Source organism: Ranitomeya variabilis, chromosome 2 (assembly GCF_051348905.1).
Source record: "Ranitomeya variabilis isolate aRanVar5 chromosome 2, aRanVar5.hap1, whole genome shotgun sequence".
Taxonomy (NCBI): domain Eukaryota; kingdom Metazoa; phylum Chordata; class Amphibia; order Anura; family Dendrobatidae; genus Ranitomeya; species Ranitomeya variabilis.
This window is the reverse complement of record NC_135233.1, coordinates 644,028,840-644,050,103: the sequence shown is the minus strand read 5'-3', so window position 1 is coordinate 644,050,103 and position 21,264 is coordinate 644,028,840. Positions and strand designations below refer to the sequence as shown.

The window sequence follows — 21,264 nt, the reverse complement described above, 5'->3', positions numbered from 1 at the left end:
GGAGCCTCGACCAAATATTGAGTGCATTTACTGAACATACATTTCAGTAGGCCAACATTTCGGATTTTAAAATCATTTTTCAAGCTGGTGTTATAAAGTATTCTAACTTACTGAGATAATGACTTTTGGGTTTTCACCGGCTGTAAGCCATAATGATCAACATTAACAGAAATAAACACTTGAAATACATCACTCTGTTTGTAATGACTTTAAATAATATACGAGTTTCACTTTTTGTATTGAAAAACTGAAATAAATTAACTTTTTGATGATATTCTAATTTTGTGAGATGCACCTGTAAAGCAGATGTTAACTAGAGACAAAATGTGGCAGGTTGGGAAAGGAGCCCCATTATATTTAGTCCAGAATAAATGTAGTGCTGTAAACATGATGTAATAGTCAATACAGTAAGTGAACACATCCATAACAAAAAGTGGATAATAAAAGCATGCTTAAGTTTTGTGCAATGCAGATATCTGGCTTATGTTGCTTTAGAAAACTGTACCCACAGCAAAATAGCAGAAAGTGTTATTAAAGGGCGATTATTAAGTATATGGGACAAACACAAGTCCAATATCAACTCTAATCTATTCAAATGGAAGCAGTCAGTACTGAAAATGCTGGATGACAGCTGGAAAATGACTGCCAACAGGTCTTTGTGGTCTGGTAACTGTAATAGCAAGCTGTCACGTAGCCAGCATCGATCCAGCCTACAGAGTGACTGACCATGCGTGAGCTAGCTAAATCAAATTGTTCATCTCAACTGATCCCTAAAGTACAGTTCGTACAGGACACAGATTACCCTAATGTTCTGTGACAAAATTCAGCAATGTCATACCTGGGCTATGTTTGTATTTTCCCCAGCACTCTCTAGGCTGTCATCTGTGTTTTCCTCCTCTGGCCGCTCATCATATGTCTCAGGGTAGTTGAATACACACTGTATTTGCTCGTCCTGATCAATTGTAAATTTGAGAAGGTCAAAGTACCATAAGCGTGGTATATACACGTCATCATCGGATGCACCAGATGTTCTTGAAGACTCCATTTTCTTTAGTTGCCTTTTGAACACTGTTCTTAAATTAGAAATTTTATGTTTAACAAGTTCTACAGTCGCCGCGGGGCAAACAGTCTTACAAAGATTTACCAGTGTTTCATATGCTTCGGCTTTTTTCTGTCTGTTGGAATAATCAGCGCATTTCACTTTCCACAAGCAAGGAAAAGATCGGTATAATTCAATAAATTCTTTTAAGAAATCAGGGTTCATAAATATCTCTGCAGACATTTTCTTCTTTCCAACAGTTACCTACAAAAATACACTATGAATTATAATTTTGCCGTGTTTCCAACATTAAATAAATTGATTTTTTTAAGATATGGATCATTACAATGTGTCAAAGGTTAAAGAAAAACTTCAAAAATAGCGTCCATTCAGTGATGAGAAACGTGGAAGCTGTACAATAATATTTTTTGTGCAATGTGACCGTTGCAGCTTCTCTGTTGGTTTCGTATTCTCATGATAATGTTGCCCTCCAGTATTATAGCAATTCCTCCTTATCATAGCAACATCTTTTGGACCAAATCAACATCCACAGTATTGCATTATGGCTACAGCGGGAGTTTGGATGTGAGCCTCAAACTGGAAGCAATTTAGATCTACAAAATGAAGCAGGAAGAAATTAATAAAAACTAGTGCAAGGGACCTGGTTTTTAGAGTACTTGGTATAGGGTTGTCCTCCCCACAACCTAAATGAAAGGACTAACGTCAGCTTAACCCTTTCACGACACACGGCGCATATATATGGCGCAAGTCAGAAGCGCGTGTATGGCGCGGGCTTACGCAGCGAGTCCACCCCATACCTGGCAGGCGATGGCTATGTATTACAGACAGGACCTGCCACTAATCAATCTCTGACAGCAACATTAAACTCACACCAACGTGTGCATCTTTACTCCCGTCCTACTATGTGCCAGTGACGTGATCATGAGTTGCCGATGGGCTGTCATCACAGCCGGGGTCAGCTGATGACCCCCGTGACTAATTAAGGGACTCCTTTGAAACAAAATCAGTAAAAAAATAAATGCTAAAAAATATGAAAAAAATAATAATATAAAAGTTTGAATCACACCTCTCACCCCCCCCCCCCTTAAAAAAAAAAACTAAAAAAAAGAATACACATATATGGTATCGCTGCATTCAGAAAAGTCTGATAAAATATAAAAACAATTAACCAGATTGGTGAACCCTGTAAATGGAAAAAATTCGACAACGCGAAAATTACGATGTTCTTTGGCCACCACAATTCCACAAAAAATTATGTAACAAGCGATCAAAAAGTCACATATATCCCAAAATGGTACAAAAAAACCACCGTCTAGCCCTGCAAAAAATATGCTATGATATAGCTCCATCGGATGAAAAATAAAAAATGTTACGGGTCTCGGAAAAAGGCAACATCTCCAAAATTATTAAACATCAGATCTTTTTCACCACTAAAACAATTTAAAAAAACTGGACATGTTTGGTATTGTATTGAGGAGGAGAATCATATTGCATGGTAATTGTGGGTTCTTTTTTCACAATTTCACAGCACTTTTTCCCCCATCTTCGAGCACACTACATGGTGAAATTAACTGTGTCATTCAAAAGCAATACTCTTCATGTAAAAAACAAGTACTCATATGTCTATGCGGACAGAAAAAGAAAAGTTTCGGCTCTGGGAGGAAAAAATGGAAACGAAAAAATGAAAATGGGCTGCAGCGTGAGGGGGTTAAAGAGCACATAACAGGAAGTGTGATCACTAGGGGACCTAAATAGAGGTAATCAGGCATCAGGAACTCAAGGTATAAATTAAGCTTTGTCTAATGAATTTGGAGAATGTGATCAGTGACCTTGCCACAAATGCAGCAACTGTTGAAGGACAGGTCTAGCCATGCCCTGTCTCCTTCCCAGCACCACCCATCTATGTGGATCTAACCTAAACTGTTGTGAAACACCAAAAAGTCACAACAATATTTTTCGACATCCACACTGAAGAAAAATATTGCTTTTTTTTTTTCAAAGGTTGTTATGCCAGAAAAGGGGTAAACACTGTGTATATTTTGAGAAGTCTAAAATAAAAGGTCTGTGGCTCTGATTCATCAATTTATATAAAATTCATAGTTTTAATTTATATAGTAGAGATATTTTGTAAAAAGCTGTCATCAGATTTTTGCTATGTAATCTGAGAACAGCAATTACAATCATGTGTCACTTACTGGGCTGTGTTTTGCTGTTTGAATACAATTGGAGTTTTATCAGCAGGAGTTCACTACAGGCCTCAGGCAACATAGTCCAACTCTGCCCTCAGCACCGATTAGCAGCTTTCTGTCACTATATAGCTGTGCTATGACTGCAACATAAAAATAACGGTCACCATCATAAGTGCTGCACCGAGTAAACTCAGAGATACATCACTGGAAACAGGGTCTTTGTCCCTTCCTCATACTACTGTTGGTTTACACAACAAAACATGCTAACAGATTTCCTTTAAAAAAGAGTTATCCTGGACTTTTTTTTAGCTATTTAGCGAAGCTGTTGTCGACAGGTACTAACTACCTGCCTGTCCTGAGGTGTGACGATCTCTATTGGCAGCGATTTTCCTACTTCATGTTATGTCATGTTGATAGAGTGTTGCATGTTAATTAACAGCTGGCTCCTAGCAGTTAGGTAGCGGAAAGACGGCTCTTAATCAATATGACGCCACCAGTGATGCCCCATTGTCAGAGCAGGGTGGAAGAGAAGGGTAGCTACACAAGTATGAGAACATTTAGTGCCTAGATCAGTGGCGCACTATCTATTTTTGCTGTAGTTACCGGAGAGAAAGCCCTGGTGATTCACAGCTGTCTATTCTCCTGAGCTGGCACCAAACAGGGTATGTACAGCCTGCATCATACGCTCCTCTGGGCATTCTAGGGATAGTCCAGGCATTGCAGCAGGAATAAGCCCAATGAAATGATTCATAGAACAGCATGTGAAACAGGCCACTTAAGACATTGAGCCATGTAAGTTTAATAACTGCAATCTATTGAGATTTACTAATGCATGGTTGTAATGCTGTAAGTCTCATTGTCTTTGTGTCTGTGAGCTTAGCCTACAGTATATGTTGGAATCTTTTCCTGACATATACTGCAACGTTGGCATAGGCCTCCATTCACTAGATGGAGGCAAACAAAAGGGATTTTTAGTACTCACGGTAAAATCTCTCGGATAGCCTTCATTGGAGGACCCAATAAACCATGGGTGAAGTTTACTGCCACAAGGAGGTTGACATTAACCCCTTAATGACCGCCAATACGTCTTTTAACTGACCTGAGATATAAGAGAATAGCCTCCCCATACAGGTGACAATCCAGCAGCTGCTGGCTGTCCACTATAGCCAACAACTTGCTGCATTAGCCACGATCAGTGTTTGCACCGTCCATATCTGTTTAACCCCTTAGATGCTGCTGTCAATAGTGACTACATCATATAAATGGTTAACGGAGTGTGGGGGCTTTCTATTTATCCCAATTGGTGCCCTCACATCATGATTGTGTGGTCCTGACATTTGCCATGACAATTCATGACCAAATAGTGGCCTTAGAGTTTGCCGGCTGTTGTAACCTGTTCAGAAGTTAGCGGCATTTAGGTGGTAAAAATACATTTCTGTCATGCCACTTTGCATTAATTCCTGAAAATTACCTGAAGGGTTAATAAACTACCTGACTGCAGTTTTCAATATTTCAGGGGGGTGTTGTTTCTAAAACGGTATCATTTTGGGGGTTTCCCAATATAAGGGACCCCTAATGTCACTTTTAAACCTCCTAAAATGCTAACAAAATAAAAGAAAATTTTACAAATGGTGCTGTTGTAAAGTCGACATGAGAGAAATGTTATTTATTAATGTTTTGCTGTGGTATGACTATCTGGATTAAAGGGATACTCATTCAAAGTTTGAAAATTGCTAAAAAAAATTAAAATTTTCTCAAATTTCTGATATTTTTTATAAATACAGCATATACTCGAGTATAAGCCGACCCGAGTATAAGCCGAGACCCCTAATTTTGCCACAAAAAACTGCGAAAACTTAATGATTCGATTATAAACCTAGGGTGGAAAATGCAGCAGCTACTGGTAAATGTCAAAAATAAAAATACAGTTGTGGCCAAAAGTATTGACACCCCTGCAATTCTGTCAGATAATGCTCAGTTTCTTCCTGAAAATGATTGGAAACACAAATTCTTTGGTATTATTATCTTCATTTAATTTGTCTTAAATGAAAAAACACAAAAGAGAATGAAGCAAAAAGCAAAACATTGATCATTTCACACAACTCCAAAAATGGGCCAGACAAAAGTATTGGCACCCTCAGCCTAATACTTGGTTGCACAACCTTTAGCCAAAATAACTGCGACCAACCGCTTCCGGTAACCATCAATGAGTTTCTTACAATGCTCTGCTGGAATTTTAGACCATTCTTCTTTGGCAAACTGCTCCAGGTCCCTGATATGTGAAGGGTGCCTTCTCCAAACTGCCATTTTTAGATCTCTCCACAGGTGTTCTATGGGATTCAGGTCTGGACTCATTGCTGGCCACCTTAGAAGTCTCCCGTGCTTTCTCTCAAACCATTTTCTAGTGCTTTTTAAAGTGTGTTTTGGGTCATTGTCCTGCTGGAAGACCCAGCTTTCTCACACTGGGCCCTACAGGTCCTTCTCAAAAAATTAGCATATAGTGTTAAATTTCATTATTTACCATAATGTAATGATTACAATTAAACTTTCATATATTATAGATTCATTATCCACCAACTGAAATTTGTCAGGTCTTTTATTGTTTTAATACTGATGATTTTGGCATACAACTCCTGATAACCCAAAAAACCTGTCTCAATAAATTAGCATATTTCACCCGTCCAATCAAATAAAAGTGTTTTTTAATAACAAACAAAAAAACCATCAAATAATAATGTTCAATTATGCACTCAATACTTGGTCGGGAATCCTTTGGCAGAAATGACTGCTTCAATGCGGCGTGGCATGGAGGCAATCAGCCTGTGACACTGCTGAGATGTTATGGAGGCCCAGGATGCTTCAATAGCGGCCTTAAGCTCATCCAGAGTGTTGGGTCTTGCGTCTCTCAACTTTCTCTTCACAATATCCCACAGATTCTCTATGGGGTTCAGGTCAGGAGAGTTGGCTGGCCAATTGAGCACAGTAATACCATGGTCAGTAAACCATTTACCAGTGGTTTTGGCACTGTGAGCAGGTGCCAGGTCGTGCTGAAAAATGAAATCTTCATCTCCATAAAGCATTTCAGCCGATGGAAGCATGAAGTGCTCCAAAATCTCCTGATAGCTAGCTGCATTGACCCTGCCCTTGATGAAACACAGTGGACCAACACCAGCAGCTGACATGGCACCCCACACCATCACTGACTGTGGGTACTTGACACTGGACTTCAGGCATTTTGGCATTTCCTTCTCCCCAGTCTTCCTCCAGACTCTGGCACCTTGATTTCCGAATGACATGCAAAATTTGCTTTCATCAGAAAAAAGTACTTGGGACCACTTAGCAACAGTCCAGTGCTGCTTCTCTGTAGCCCAGGTCAGGCGCTTCTGCCGCTGTTTATGGTTCAAAAGTGGCTTTACCTGGGGAATGCGGCACCTGTAGCCCATTTCCTGCACACGCCTGTGCACGGTGGCTCTGGATGTTTCCACACCAGACTCAGTCCACTGCTTCCTCAGGTTCCCCAAGGTCTGGAATCGGTCCTTCTCCACAATCTTCCTCAGGGTCCGGTCACCTCTTCTCGTTGTACAGCGTTTTCTGCCACATTGTTTCCTTCCAACAGACTTACCATTGAGGTGCCTTGATACAGCACTCTGGGAACAGCCTATTTGTTGAGAAATTTCTTTCTGGGTCTTACCCTCTTGCTTGAGGGTGTCAATGATGGCCTTCTTGACATCTGTCAGGTCGCTAGTCTTACCCATGATGGGGGTTTTGAGTAATGAACCAGGCAGGGAGTTTTTAAAAGCCTCAGGTATCTTTTGCATGTGTTTAGAGTTAATTAGTTGATTCAGAAGATTAGGGTAATAGGTCATTTAGAGAACCTTTTCTTGATATGCTAATTTATTGAGACAGGTTTTTTGGGTTATCAGGAGTTGTATGCCAAAATCATCAGTATTAAAACAATAAAAGACCTGACAAATTTCAGTTGGTGGATAATGAATCTATAATATATGAAAGTTTAATTGTAATCATTACATTATGGTAAATAATGAAATTTAACACTATATGCTAATTTTTTGAGAAGGACCTGTACATTATGCTGCAAAATTTGTTGGTAGTCTTCAGACTTCATAATGCCATGCACACGGTCAAGCAGTCCAGTGCCAGAGGCAGCAAAGCAACCCCAAAACATCAGGGAACCTCCGCCATGTTTGACTGTAGGGACCGTGTTCTTTTCTTTGAATGCCTCTTTTTTTCTCCTGTAAACTTTATGTTGATGCTTTTGCCCGTAAAGCTCTACTTTTGTCTCATCTGACCAGAGAACATTCTTCCAAAACGTTTTAGGCTTTTTCAGGTAAGTTTTGGCAAACTCCAGCCTGGCTTTTTTATGTCTCGGGGTAAGAAGTGGGGTCTTCCTGGGTCTCCTACCATACAGTCCCTTTTCATTCAGACGCCGACGGATAGTATGGGTTGACACTTTTATACCCTCGAACTGCAGGGCAGCTTGAACTTGTTTGGATGTTAGTCGAGGTTCTTTATCCAACATCCGCACAATCTTGCGTTGAAATCTCTTGTCAATTTTTCTTTTCCGTCCACATCTAGAGAGGTTAGCCACAGTGCCATGGGCTTTAAACCTCTTGATGACACTGCGCACGGTAGACACAGGAACATTCAAGTCTTTGGAGATGGACTTGTAGCCTTGAGATTGCTCATGCTTCCTCACAATTTGGTTTCTCAAGTCCTCAACCAGTTCTTTGGTCTTCTTTCTTTTCTCCATGCTCAATGTGGTACACACAAGGACACAGGACAGAGGTTGAGTCAACTTTAATCCATGTCAACTGGCTGCAAGTGTGATTTAGTTATTGCCAACACCTGTTAGGTCCCACAGGTAAGTTACAGGTGCTGTTAATTACAAAAATTAGAGAAGCATCACATGATTTTTTGAACAGTGCCAATACTTTTGTCCACAGCCTTTTTTATGTTTGGTGTGGAATTATATCCAATTTGGCTTTAGGACAATTCTTTTTCTTTTTTTTCATTTAAGACAAATTAAATGAAGAAAATAATACCAAAGAATTTGTGTTTGCAATCATTTTCAGGAAGAAACTGAGTATTATCTGACAGAATTGCAGGGGTGTCAATACTTTTGGCCACAACTGTAGATACCAATAAAAGTAAAATTAATTGAGACATCAGTAGGTTAAGTGTTTTTGAATATCCATATTGAATCAGGAGCCCCATATAATGCTCCATACAGTTCATGATGGGCCCCAGAAGATGCTCAATATTAAAATATGCCCCATATAATGCTTCACAAATGTTGATTATGGACCCAAAAGATGCTCCATAGAGACATTTGCCCCGTATAATGCTCCATACAGTTCATGATGGGCCCCATAAGATGCTCAATATTAAAATATGCCCCATATAATGCTTCACAAATGTTGATTATGGCCCCAAAAGATGCTCCATAGAGACATTTGCCCCGTATAATGCTCCACAAATGCTGATTGTGGCCCCATAAGATGCTCCATAGACTATTATGCCCCATATGCTGTTGCTGCGATTAAAAAAAAAAAAAAAAAAAAAAAAGACATACTCACCTCTCGTCGCTCAGGCCCCCGGGCACTTGCTATAGTCACCTTCCGTGTTCCACCGCCAAGCGCCGCTGTGTCTTCAGCGTCCTCTGCACTGACTGTTCAGGCAGAGGGCAGCGCGCACACTAATCGCGTCATCGCGCCCTCTGACCTGAGCGTCACTGCAGAGGACGCGGAAGACGGAGCGGCGCCCGACGGTGGAACGACTAACAGGTGAATATCGAGCACTGCCCCCGTCATACTCACCTGCTCCTGGCGTGGTCCCTGCACGTCCCTGGTACTCGGGGCGCTGACAGCTATTCCAGCATTGAGCGGTCACATGGTACCGCTCATTACTGTAATGAATATGCAGCTCCACCCCTATGGGAGTGGAGTCGGGTCTATATTCATTACTGTAATGAGCGGTACCATGTGACCGCTCAATACAGGAAGAAGCTGTCAGCGCCCGGAGAACCAGGGACCTGCAGGGACCGCGCCAGGAGCAGGGGAGTATGATTAGACAGCTGCCGTTCCCCCTCCCCTGCCGACGCCTGGGAATGACTTGAGTATAAGCCGAGGGGGTCAATTTCAGCCTGAAATTCTAGGCTTATACTTGAGTATATACGCTAAACACAAAACATATTGACCTAAATTTACCATTATCATGAAGTATAATGTTTCATGAAAAAACAATCTTAAAATCACTGGGATTTGTTAAAGTGTTTCAGAGTTATTACCACAGAAAGTGACACTGGTCATTTCAAAAATTTGGCTCCGTCACTAAGGGGTTAAGAATACATCTTAAAAGAAAAAAAAACCTCAGCTCTTAATCAACAGGCAACAATTTCTCCTGCCTGGATAACCAAACCAAAGACTACCCAAACAAAGGAGAATGCTGTGTCGCACAAAGAGGGTTACAAGAAAGATTTTACAGTGAGAACCAAAAATCCTCTTTACTCGGATGCTTTATTGGGGACACAGGAAACCATGCACCTCTCAAAGTAGTCCCTAGGGTGGGAAAATGAATATTTTAGAAGAATCTTCAGGTTCCACCCGAGCAACTGATGCTTACAGCACCCTTCTGCCAAGACTTGTGTCTGCTGATGTAAAAGGTAAGAGCTCTTCAAAGATGTTGACTGAAAACTAAGGTTCAACCCTATAGGATAGAAAAAAAGATGCGAAGAGACACACGACCCAAGAGGCTAATATTGGGCCAAGCCTAGCAGCTGGTGCCCTGGCTTAGCCCAATCTTCTGCAAAGGCAAATCAAAACCAGAGATCAATGGCAGTGAGAACTCTGCTAAGGCCTACCTGGATGACCAGGCATCCAAACATTTTAACGGAGATATCAGAGAGACAGGTAGGGCTGCACAGCTATGACGTCAAATTGTGAAAGAACCTCTCAGGGAGAAGAGAAGTGGAGCGCGTAAGGAAAGAAAGCAATTTCCTCATTAAGGCACAAGGAGGATAACAAGTTAGGGAGAGAGGAGGGTGCCAGACGCAAGATCACCTTGTCCCATAAGAGAGTGACAGGCGAGAGCCACCCTTGTGCTCTCCCACTGCTCATCCGTGAGTTACCACACTCTATTTGTTAGTCACTGTCTATTTGAGTTACAATGCTGTATTTTTCAATATAACTTTTTTTTTTATCAGTCTCTCATTTCCACTTGTGCTAATTTTTCAGTTGGATATTATATGCATTAAACATATTATAGCTAGCATTTTATATTACCATTGTGTTTTGGCAGTCTTTACTGTGTGGTGTAGTGCCTTTCCTGGCTGCTTCACATACTGTTTTTGTATTTTCTGGCTTATCTGTTTCTTGTATTTGTGTATTTTTTATCTTTGTATTTAATAAACATTTACTTGTTTTATATTGGCTTAATATGCCTTATTGTTTTCCTTTTTCTGTCTTTGTGCGCTCAAACAGTAGTTTTCCCCCACATATGTGGTATCAGGGTACTCGGGAGAAAATGGACCCCACAATTTGTTATGCAGTTTCTACTGAGTACCATTGGGAAAATGAAAATTTTGGGGCTAAGGAAACATTTTGTTGGAACTAGTTTAAATGGTTTCTTTTTCCTTCCACATTGTTTTAATTCCTGTGAAGTGTTAATAAACATATTGAATGTGGTTTGAGCACTTTGAGGGGTGCAGTTTTCAAATAGGTGTCACTTTTTGTTTGTTTTTTTTCTGTCAGATAAGCCCCTCAAAGTCACTTCAAATGTGATGAGGACCCTAAAAAAATGGTTTTGTTTGTTTTCAAATATTTCACTGATTTATATTATAAAAAAATGGTTTAGTAAATCTCTATGGAAACGTGAGAAAATGCTGATATTCTTTTAACCCTTCTAACTTCCTAACAAAAAAAATGTTTACAAAATGATGCAGATGTACAGAAGACATGTGGTAAATGTTATTTATTAACTATTTTGTGTGGTATAACTATCTGGTTGAAGAGCATAAAAATGTACAAAGTTTGAAAATTGCAACATTTTTATTTAAAAAAAAATTTACATTTTTAAAAACAAACAAATCATATCGACTAAAATTTACCACTGACATGAAGTACAATATGTCACAAAAAAAACAGTCTCAGAATCACTGGAGTATGTTGACGCGTTCCAGAGCTATTAACTAGTGATGAGCGAATATACTCGTTACTCGAGATTTCTCGAGCATGCTTGGGGGTCCTCCGAGTATTTTTTAGTGCTCGGAGATTTAGTTTTTATTGCCGCAGCTGAATGATTTACATCTGTTAGCCAGCATAAGTACATGTGGGGGTTGCCTGGTTGCTAGGGAACCCCCACATGTACTTATGCTGGCTAACAGATGTAAATCATTCACCTGCGGCAATAAAAACTAAAACTCCGACCACTAAAAAATACTCGGAGGACCCCCGAGCATGCTCGAGAAATCTAGAGTAACAAGTATATTCGCTCATCACTACTATTAACACATAATATGCAACTTGCAGCTTCAGAAAGGAAGAGGCCTAGAACACTAACGCCACCCTGTTGGAAGTATCCTATAAGTCACTATAGACCAGAGGTCTCAAACTGCATTGCTCCAGGGCCGCAAACAGGTCATGTTTTCAGGACTTCCTTGTATTGCACAGGTGATTAAATTATCACCTACACACATAATGATTACAGCACCTCGTGCAATGCTAAGGTAATCTTGAAAACACGCATGGTTTGGGGCCCTCGAGGAATGCAGTTTGAGACCTCTGCTATAGATCCTTTAATGAGCCTTGGAATATGATTTAACCCCTTAACGACTGCCGATATGCCTTTTAACGGCGGCAGTTAAGGGTTCTTAAACCACAGCGCCGCTTTTTAACAGCGCTGAGCTTTGACTGTATAGCGCCTCCCAGCATCAGAATTTCTCCGGGGTCTCAGCTACCGGGGGTTAGCTGAGACCCCAGAGAACATGATTCGGGTCGGTTTTTACCAACCCCGGTGTTGCGATCACTGTTATTAACGGTATAACGGCGACTACAAAAAAAAAGTCAGATTTTCAATTTAATTTCTCTCCCCTCTGATGTGATCGCACATCAGAGGAGATAGAAATAGGGTCCCCCAATTACCCCCCGGTACCTCTGGTGTCCAGGCATCTCACCATGAAGTCACCCGGGCTGCCGGCATCTTATTCCGGGAGAAAATGGCGGTCGCATGCGCAGTTGCCCGCCGAGATCTGCCGACTGGCAGCAATAGGAAATTTTCCCTATTGGTTCATTTTGATGAATCACAGTGATCAAAATAAAAAAAATGTAAATAAACCCCCCCTTTATTACCCCTTTAGCTAGGGAAAAATAATAAAATAAAAAAATATATTTATTTCCATTTTTCCATTAGGGTTAGAGCTGGGCTAAAGTGAGTTGGGCTAAAGTTAGGGTTAGAGCTAGGGTAAGGGGTTTGTTAGGGTTAGGTTTGTGATTAGGGTTGGGATTAGGGTTATGGGTGTGTTGGGGTTAGGTTTGTGGTTAGGGTTATGGTTGGGATTAGGGTTATGGGTGTGTTGGGGTTAGGTTTGTGGTTAGGGTTATGGTTGGGATTAGGGGTGTGTTGGGGTTAGGGTTGGCGTTAGAATTGGGGGGTTTCCACTGTTTAGGTACATCAGGGGGTCGCCAAACGCGACATGGCACCACCATTGATTCCAGTCAATTTTGTGCTGAAAAAGTCAAATGGTGCTTCCTCCCTTCTGAGCCCTGCCATGCGCCCAAACAGTGGCTTTTCCCCACATACGGGGTATCGGCGTACTCAGGAGAAATTTCACAACAAATTTTGTGGTCCATTTTCTCCTGATACCCTTGTGAAAATAAAAAAATTGTTTCCAAAGTAAATTTTTTGTGAAAAAAGTAAAATGTTCATTTTTTCCTTCCACATTGCTTTAGTTCTCGTGAAGCACCTGAAGGGTTAATAAACTTCTTGAATGTGGTTTTGCGCACCTTGAGGGGTGCAGTTTTTAGAATGGTGTCACTTTTGGGTTTTTTCTCTTACATTGACCCCCTAAAGTCACTTCAAATGTGAGGTGGTCCCTAAAAAAATGGTTTTGTAAATTTTGTTGGAAAAATGAGAAATCGCTGGTTAACTTTTAACCCTTATAGCTTCCTATCAAAACAAATTTTGGTTACAAAATTGTGCTGATGTAAAGTAGACATGTGGGAAATGTTATTTATTAACTATTTTGTGTGACATATGTCTCAGATTTAAGGCCATAAAAATTAAAATTTTGAAAATTGCTAAATTTTCACCATATTTCCATTTTTTACATAAAAAAGCAAGTAATATCGAAAAAAATTTACCACTATCATGAACTACAATATGTCAAGAAAAAACAAACTCAGAATCAGCTAAATCTGTTGAAGCGTTCCAGAGTTATAACCTCATAAAGTGACAGTGGTCAGAATTGTAAAAATTGGCTTGGTCTTAAGCACAAAATTGGCTCTGTCACTAAGGCCTCTTTCACACTTCCATTTTTACAATCTGCACAGGATCCGTCGCTGAGCGATTTTCCAACGTACAGAAAAAACGTTCCCCTGTGCGTTGTCCCCGCCCTACGGACAGCAATTTTCCGACGGATCCACTGTACGACGGATGAAAAGGATTGGCCATCCGTCACAATTCGTCGCTAATACAAGTCTGTGGGAAAAAACAGGATCCAGCAGAAAAATTTGCTGGATCCTGTTTTTTCAAAAATCGACGGATTTCGACGGGAGCTCAAAGACGGAAGTGTGAAAGAGGCCTAAGGGGTTAAATATTTCATAAAATGACACCAAACACAGCCTACTTAGCTTACACTAAACTAAGGTGACATTTTGTATTTTTTCCTCCTCCAGTCTGTCCTCTCTGGCAATCTTTTCTCTCTCCCTATTTCCTCAGGTTCTTATAGCTCCACCTTCACTGCTCTTCCATTGGCTTACACATATGCCACTCTTCTGGGACTCCTGCTGGCTGTGCTGCAAGCTTCCTTATTACCATAGCAACCCTCACTTGTGCAGTCACAGTCTAGACCTCCTTTGCTCTGTCCCTTGCACCGACTGATCAGACACTTATTTCAGCAATCAGCTTCCTCACTACATTTCTACACTTACCACAACATCATCAGCCGTTTGTCAGCTTCTCCCTGATGTTTTGTTACCATATAATCATTCACCCAATAATATTACTCACTGACCCCTCCTGATCCCCTTTTAAACCCTTTTTTACATTTTGGTATTAGAAATAGGAGATGCTTGTCTTACTCCATCAGTTTTAATGATTGATATTCTGTGTTTGCCTATGTGAATTTAAACATCTATTCTCTATTTTAACTTCATCACAGGTCAAGGATCAAGAAGATGTCATATCGCTCCCATTCTCAAGTGTATGTTTGTCTGTATCTCTTTATTCATACGGTCTGATGAAGGCAACTGTACGGTTCTGAAACGCGCTGCCTCAATAAAATGACTGAACATCTACCGATAAGTCGTCTTTTCCAACAGCACTCAGTCGTTCCTTGCTTTTCTTCTACACACTGCAATATTCACTGCGGTTACCATCGTGTATATCCAACACAAGGAACAGCTGCAGCTGGCCCACTCTTTACTTCTCAGATGGAGCTGTTCCGGTGGTAAGCACATCTTACTAAGTTCAGCAGTTCTGCTTACTCTGAGTCACTACATTTTTTTAAGTCTACACCAAGGGGCACCACTTTTTTGGTCTTTTTCTTTTAGGATTTAGGGATATTCTTTTTTCGGTTTTAAAATACCATAGCTGAACAGAAAGACATGGACCACACACCCAAAACTTAAACAATGATCTGTTGCTAAGCAAAAATGTACTGAACTGAACAAGAGTTTCTCAGTTTAACACTCTGATCAGTCTGTATGAAACTCATGAGATTGCCATGCCCTGGCCTTCCAATTGCAATGGTCGAAACGTGGCGTCTAAGGCCTTTGCGCCCTGATCCTATTCAGATCAAACTAATCAGGAAGACCTGAAGCCTTCAGAACTGTGGCCTGAATAGTCATAAGGGTAAAATAAACAACCGAGAAGTCAGGTGGAAGCGGAGACCCTGGGAAAGCGTTATCTGGAGGCTATGGGTGGTACAAGGGCATCTGTAACAAAGAACACAAATTCTGGCCCCAACCTGAAGAGCCATGATGACAGCAGGAAATCAAAGTCCAAAATGGGGCAAAAAAAAAAAAGAAAAAGATCCTTGCCTTGAACGTTACCCTAAACTTGTCACCTGCTGAAAACTCTACAAAAGGAGGTAGGCATCATGGGAGACCTTTTGGAACCTAACAACTCCAAATGCCCTGAAGGTATAGGCAATACAGCAAAAGTTGATTGTCTGAACGACTTGCTTTAAGCCTCAAATGGGACGGATATGGCTGGCACACCACCACAGAAAGTAATTTGATGGAAACAATACTCGTATTCTCTAACCCAGGAACTCTAGGAAGAATAGATTAAGATAAGGAGGAGATTACCTTGGAGACAGAGATAGCATGAAGGCTATTACAGAATGCTGTAGATAGGCCCCTGATGCCGGTGGGCTTAGCTCATCATCGATTTTGGGGGTGACAGGTTCCCTTTATCATAAAATATATATTTTTTTCCACTACTTTCTAATGTGTAAACTTGATTACATTTTCAATAAAAACACAATTGTAATATTAGTAAATCTGATGCTAAAAGTTGTAGCCAAAGCCTAAGCTGTTGGCACATTGTTGTTACATGTGATCAGATCTGTCAAAAATTTGAATTCAACAAATTGCGCAAAGTCGATTTACAGGTAATATCTGCAAATTGAATGTCGTCCCTTATTATGCAATGTGGTCTCTTCAGGCTCCAAAGCATAATAAATTGCAGATTAAGAACGATTAACATTTATACTCATCTGCCCGTCCCCTGCGCTATCCGATGCCTCATGGCTGGCTCTCTGAGGCACCTCTTTTACTCATCGCAAGCCACATCTCCTGGCCAGTTAATTCGCAGTTAGAAGTACCATCCCAGAGTAAACAGGCCAGAGCTATAACGGCAGAATAAAAGCCCGGAGCACAGGACGGCGGACAGTGAGCAGAACTCTCTGCTGTCGTGTCATCAACCACAGGGTCACTGCGCATTGCATGTCAGTGACATCATGACAAACGACACGCCGAGACCTCTGAGGCCTGGTCGTGACCAGAAGTCCCGGCCTAGAGTGAACAGGCCAGGAGATGCAGATTGAAATGGGGAAAAGATCAGGTGTGACCAAAGACTACACAGCGATGACAGGTGAGTATAAGGTTGTTTTTTTTTTAATGATTGCTGGCTGCCAAAAGTTAACTTGTTTCAGTTTTGTAAACTAGCAACTTTACAAAAATCTGTATTCTTAAAAATTGTGGATGTTCTGTCTATTTGAGTAAAATTCAATTCCAGGTAAATAAATTTATCTCCAGTTGTTACCTTTGAATCTGTATCTCAGGAAATTGACACTTTTTTACTGCTGGAAAATGACAGAGTTGGTTAATAATTACCAAGCATTAGCTACTCCTTTAATTTAAGATTTACTAATATATCTACATATTTTAATTTTAAAGTGAACCTGTCAGCAGGATTGTGCTCTTTAAACTACAGTTTCAGGTTTGCGCCGTTATAGTGATTAAAATGATACCTTGCTTGATGAAATCCGTCTTGTGGTTGTTGTTTAATCTTTATTTGTAGCCCTTTATGTGGTGCTCTGCTTACATATGCATCTGTATGGGCTTATGACAGGTCACTGATCCTTCAGTGACCTACCTCCCATTTTACATACTGCATATAATAGCGTTTGCTTTGAAAAACTTAATTTAAACTTCAGCAAATTGGCAGCGTTAGCTTTGAAAAAAAAAATTAAAACTTCAGTAAAATGGCAACGAGGCATGCGCATTAGCATGTATCGTTTGCCAATAGATGCTACTGGGCAAGCGGCGCCGTTTTGCTGCAGCCATTTTTTGTTCCTCCAACAAAATGGTTCTTGCGCAGTAGCATCTATCACTTGCCGATAAATGCTATGCGTCACTTTGCTGAAGTAAAAATTTTTTTTCAAAGCCAACACTTTGTAAAAATGGGAGGCAGGTCACTGATGGAATCCTGCTGACAGGTTCACTTTAAGAGTCAAGCCAACATAAGTCAAACATGCAAAGTGTTGGTGAGAGTGCCACAGACTTTTTATTCTAGCGATCACAGAGTCCATAGTTTCTAAAGGGGGTAGATAGAACAATACAGAATAATTTCCTTTATATAAAGAAAAAGGTAATTTTTTTTACCTTAAGTCTTAATTTGAGAAATTGCTCCATACAATTAAATGACACTAAAACAAAAGTAAAACAGATGCCACCTACCTGGGAGAAGTTTGCACATTCCCCGGCACTTTCTAGGCTGTCATCTGTGTTTTCTTCTTCTTGTCGCACATCGTATGCTTCTGGATAGTGGTATACAGGTTGTGGTTGTGGTTGAATTTCTTGGTCTATAGTAAATTTCAGAAGATCAAAGTACCAGAGTCGGGGTATATACACTTCATCACCAGAGGCACCAGACTGTATTGATGACTCCACTTTCTTTAATTCTTTTTTGAACACTGTTCGCAAATTTGCAATCTTATGTTTAACAAGTTCTACAGTCGCTGACGGACAAACTGACTTACAAAGACTTAGTAATTTTTCATAGGCTTCTGACTTTTTCTGTCTGTTGGAATAATCGGAGGACTTAACTTTCCACAAGCATGGAAGAGACCGATACATTTCAATGAACTCTATGAGGAAATCCGGGTTCATTAGGCATTCTGTCGACATTTTCTTCTGTGTATCAATCACCTACATTAAAACAAAGAAATACTAATTTTACACATAAAGGTTTCTTGCCACTTTAAAAGACATGTCAGTTATTCCACAGTAATTTCCTAGCTTACATATAATTCCCAAAGTGACCTTGATCTCCACAATAAAGTTGTGGTCAGGACAAAAGTCTGTGATAGCAATAGCCTCAGTGTAAGTCACCAAGGACTACTATAAAGTCAAGTCACCAAAAGCTACAACTAGTAACATACAATTGTGTTCGAAACGCATCAGAAAAGCATTTCTTCCCTGTTTCCAAATGTTGACTTTTACTGGATTTTTGTGATATAACATGTTTTTAATACGTTTTATCCTCATGTGACGAACATTTATACTTCTTCTCAGCACACACTTTATCACTAAACACAATGCTTCAATGCAAGAGGCAGAAAGTATACCTATATCTGGTGCAATAGACCAGGTCTGTAGGATTTGTCCATCTGATATGGTCCACTCTCCTGACCAAACACGTCAAGCTAGCTCCACTGTATAAGAACTTATTCATATATCCGTATTTAACCCCTTTACTGCCCAAGGCTGTTTGCACGTTAATGACCAGGCCAATTTTTACAATTCTGACCACTGTCACTTTATGAGGTTATAACTCTGGAACACTTCAACGGATCTCATTGTTTCTGAGATTTTTTTGTGACGTATTGTACTTCATGATGGTGGCAAAATTTCTTCGATATGACTTGCGTTCATTTGTGAAAAAAATGGAAATTTAGCAAAAATTGTGAAAATGTTGCAATTTTCAAACTTTTATTTTTTATACCCTTAAATCAGAGATATGATACACAAAATAATTAATAAATAACATTTCCCACATGTCAACTTTACATCAGTTTTTTAGATACATTTTTTTTTGTTAGGAAGTTATAAGGGTTAGAAGTTGACCAGTGATTTCTCATATTTTTTTTAGGGCCCACATTGCATGTGAAGTAACTTTGAGGGGCCTATATGATAGAAAATACCCAAAAGTTACACCATTCTAAAAACTGCACCCCTCAAGGTGCTCAAAACCACATTCAAGAAGTTTATTATCCTTTCAGGTGCTTCACAGGAATTTCCGGAATGTTGAAGTTAAAAAGGAACATTTAACTTTTTGTCACAAATATTTTACTTCAGACACAATTTTTTTTTGATTTTCACAAGGGTAACAGGAAAAAATGGACCCCAAAATATGTTGTGCAGTTTTACCTGAGCATACCAATACCCTATGTGTGGGGAAAAACCACTGTTTGGGCACACGGCAGGGCTTGGAAGGGAAAGAGCGCCAATAGACTTTTTGAATGTAAAACTTGGTGGAATAATTAGCGGATGCCATGTTGCGATTGGAGAGTCCCTGATGTGCCTAAAGAGAGGAACCAAAAACCATTTTGGAAACTAGACCCCGCAGGGAACTAATCTAGATGTGGGGTGAGCACCTTAAAGGGCCACTGTCACCCCCTCCAGCCGTTATAAACTAAAAGAGCCACCTTGTGCAGCAGTAATGCTGCATTCTAACAAGGTGGCTCTTTTAGTTTTCAGTTCAAGTATTCCCAAAATAAAGCGCTTTGAAACTTATCCAAAATAACTGTCTTTAGCCAGGGAGGCGGGTCCTCACTCCCCAGCTTGAACCGCTACTCTGCCATCACTCAAATCTTCAGGGGCTTTCGGCGCCGCCCCCTCCATGCTTTTTTCGCTTCAAAACCGGCGCCTGCGCTGTGTTTAAGCTCTGGCCGTCTGACGTCCCAGCCAGGCTTGCAGACTGCGCCTGTGCGGGCATTGCGGCCACCCACCTTGGGAATCCCAGCCCCGCAGTGTGTTATGCATTATGCACAGTGTGGGGCTAGGATTCCTGGGCATGCGCACTGCGTGTGTCAGCCTGTCACTCAGGTCCCCCGCCTTACAGCGTCTGTATACTGTATTCAGCTAATCGTGCCTCCTCCTCCTCCTAGCAATCGCCGGGAAAGAACCAACGTATGACGTCAGACGGCCAGAGCTTAAACACAGCACAGGCGCCGGTTTTGAAGTGAAAAAAGCGCGGAGGGGGCGGCCCGAAAGCCCCTGAAGATTTGAGTGACGGCAGAGTAGCGGTTCAAGCTGGGGAGTGAGGACCCGCCTCCCTGGCTAAAGACAGGTATTTTGGATAAGTTTCAAAGCGCTTTATTTTGGGAATACTTGAACCAAAAACTAAAAGAGCCACCTTGTTAGAATGCAGCATTACTGCTGCACAAGGTAGCTCTTTTAGTTTATAACGGCTGGAGGGGGTGACAGTGGCCCTTTAAACCCCCAGGTGCTTCACAGAAGTTTAGAATATTAAGCCGTGAAAATAAAAATTCCCCACAAAAATATTTGTCAGCCCCAAATTTTGCATTTTCACAAGGGTAACAGGAAAAAAAAAAAAAAAAAAAAAAATCGCACCATACAGTTTTTTGTACACTTTCTCCTGAATATGCTTACACCATATGTGGAAGTAAACTACTGTTTGGGCTCACGGAGAGGCTCAGAAAAGGAGTGAAGTTTTGGAACGTAAATTTTGATGGAATGGTCTCCTGGTGTCGTGTATAGTTTGGAGAGCTCCTGATGTGCCTAAACAGTGAAAAAAAAAAACCATAAGTGACACCATTTTGGAGGCTAGACCTCTCAAGGAATGAATCTAGATGTGTGATGAGCATCTTGAACCCCCAAGCTGCTTCACATAACTTTATACCGTAGAACCACAAAATAAAAAAATAAATTAAAAAAACACCACTTTTTTTCCCCACAAAAATGTTATTGTAGCCCCAAATATTTTATTTTTTACAAGGATAGCAGGAGAAAATGGACTCCAGATTTGTTGTACAGTTTCTCCTGAGTACGAAAATACCCCATATGTGGTTGAAAGCTACTTTTTGAGGCACAGTGCAAAGCTCAGAAAGGAAGAAGCGCAATATTGGAGTTCACATTTTGCTGGACTGGTTTGAGCATGCCATGTTACATTGGCAGAGCCCTAAGGTGCAAGAAGAGAAGAACCCCCCCGATTTGATATTTTCACACTGGGAAATGGGCAAAAAAATGACTCGAAAATGTGTCCCACAATTTCTGCTGAATGTAGAAATACCCCATATGTGGCTGTATA

The 21,264-nt window shown here is 40.6% G+C and overlaps 1 protein-coding gene across 2 annotated transcripts in view; it reads right to left on the bottom strand.

Annotated features, from left to right (window-relative positions):
* Positions 1-21,264, bottom strand: part of LOC143807520 (uncharacterized) — a 62,058-nt gene that overhangs the window by 10,709 nt on the left and 30,085 nt on the right. The window contains exons 2-3 of one of the 2 annotated variants that reach the window (XM_077289141.1): positions 17,670-18,140; positions 839-1,303 (exon numbers count right to left, since the gene is read on the bottom strand). In XM_077289141.1, the coding sequence (XP_077145256.1) occupies positions 839-1,303; positions 17,670-18,119 (915 nt within the window). In that variant the 5' untranslated portion in view covers positions 18,120-18,140. The remainder of the gene's footprint in view (positions 1-838; positions 1,304-17,669; positions 18,141-21,264) is intronic. The other variant, XM_077289142.1, reaches the window with a different exon arrangement.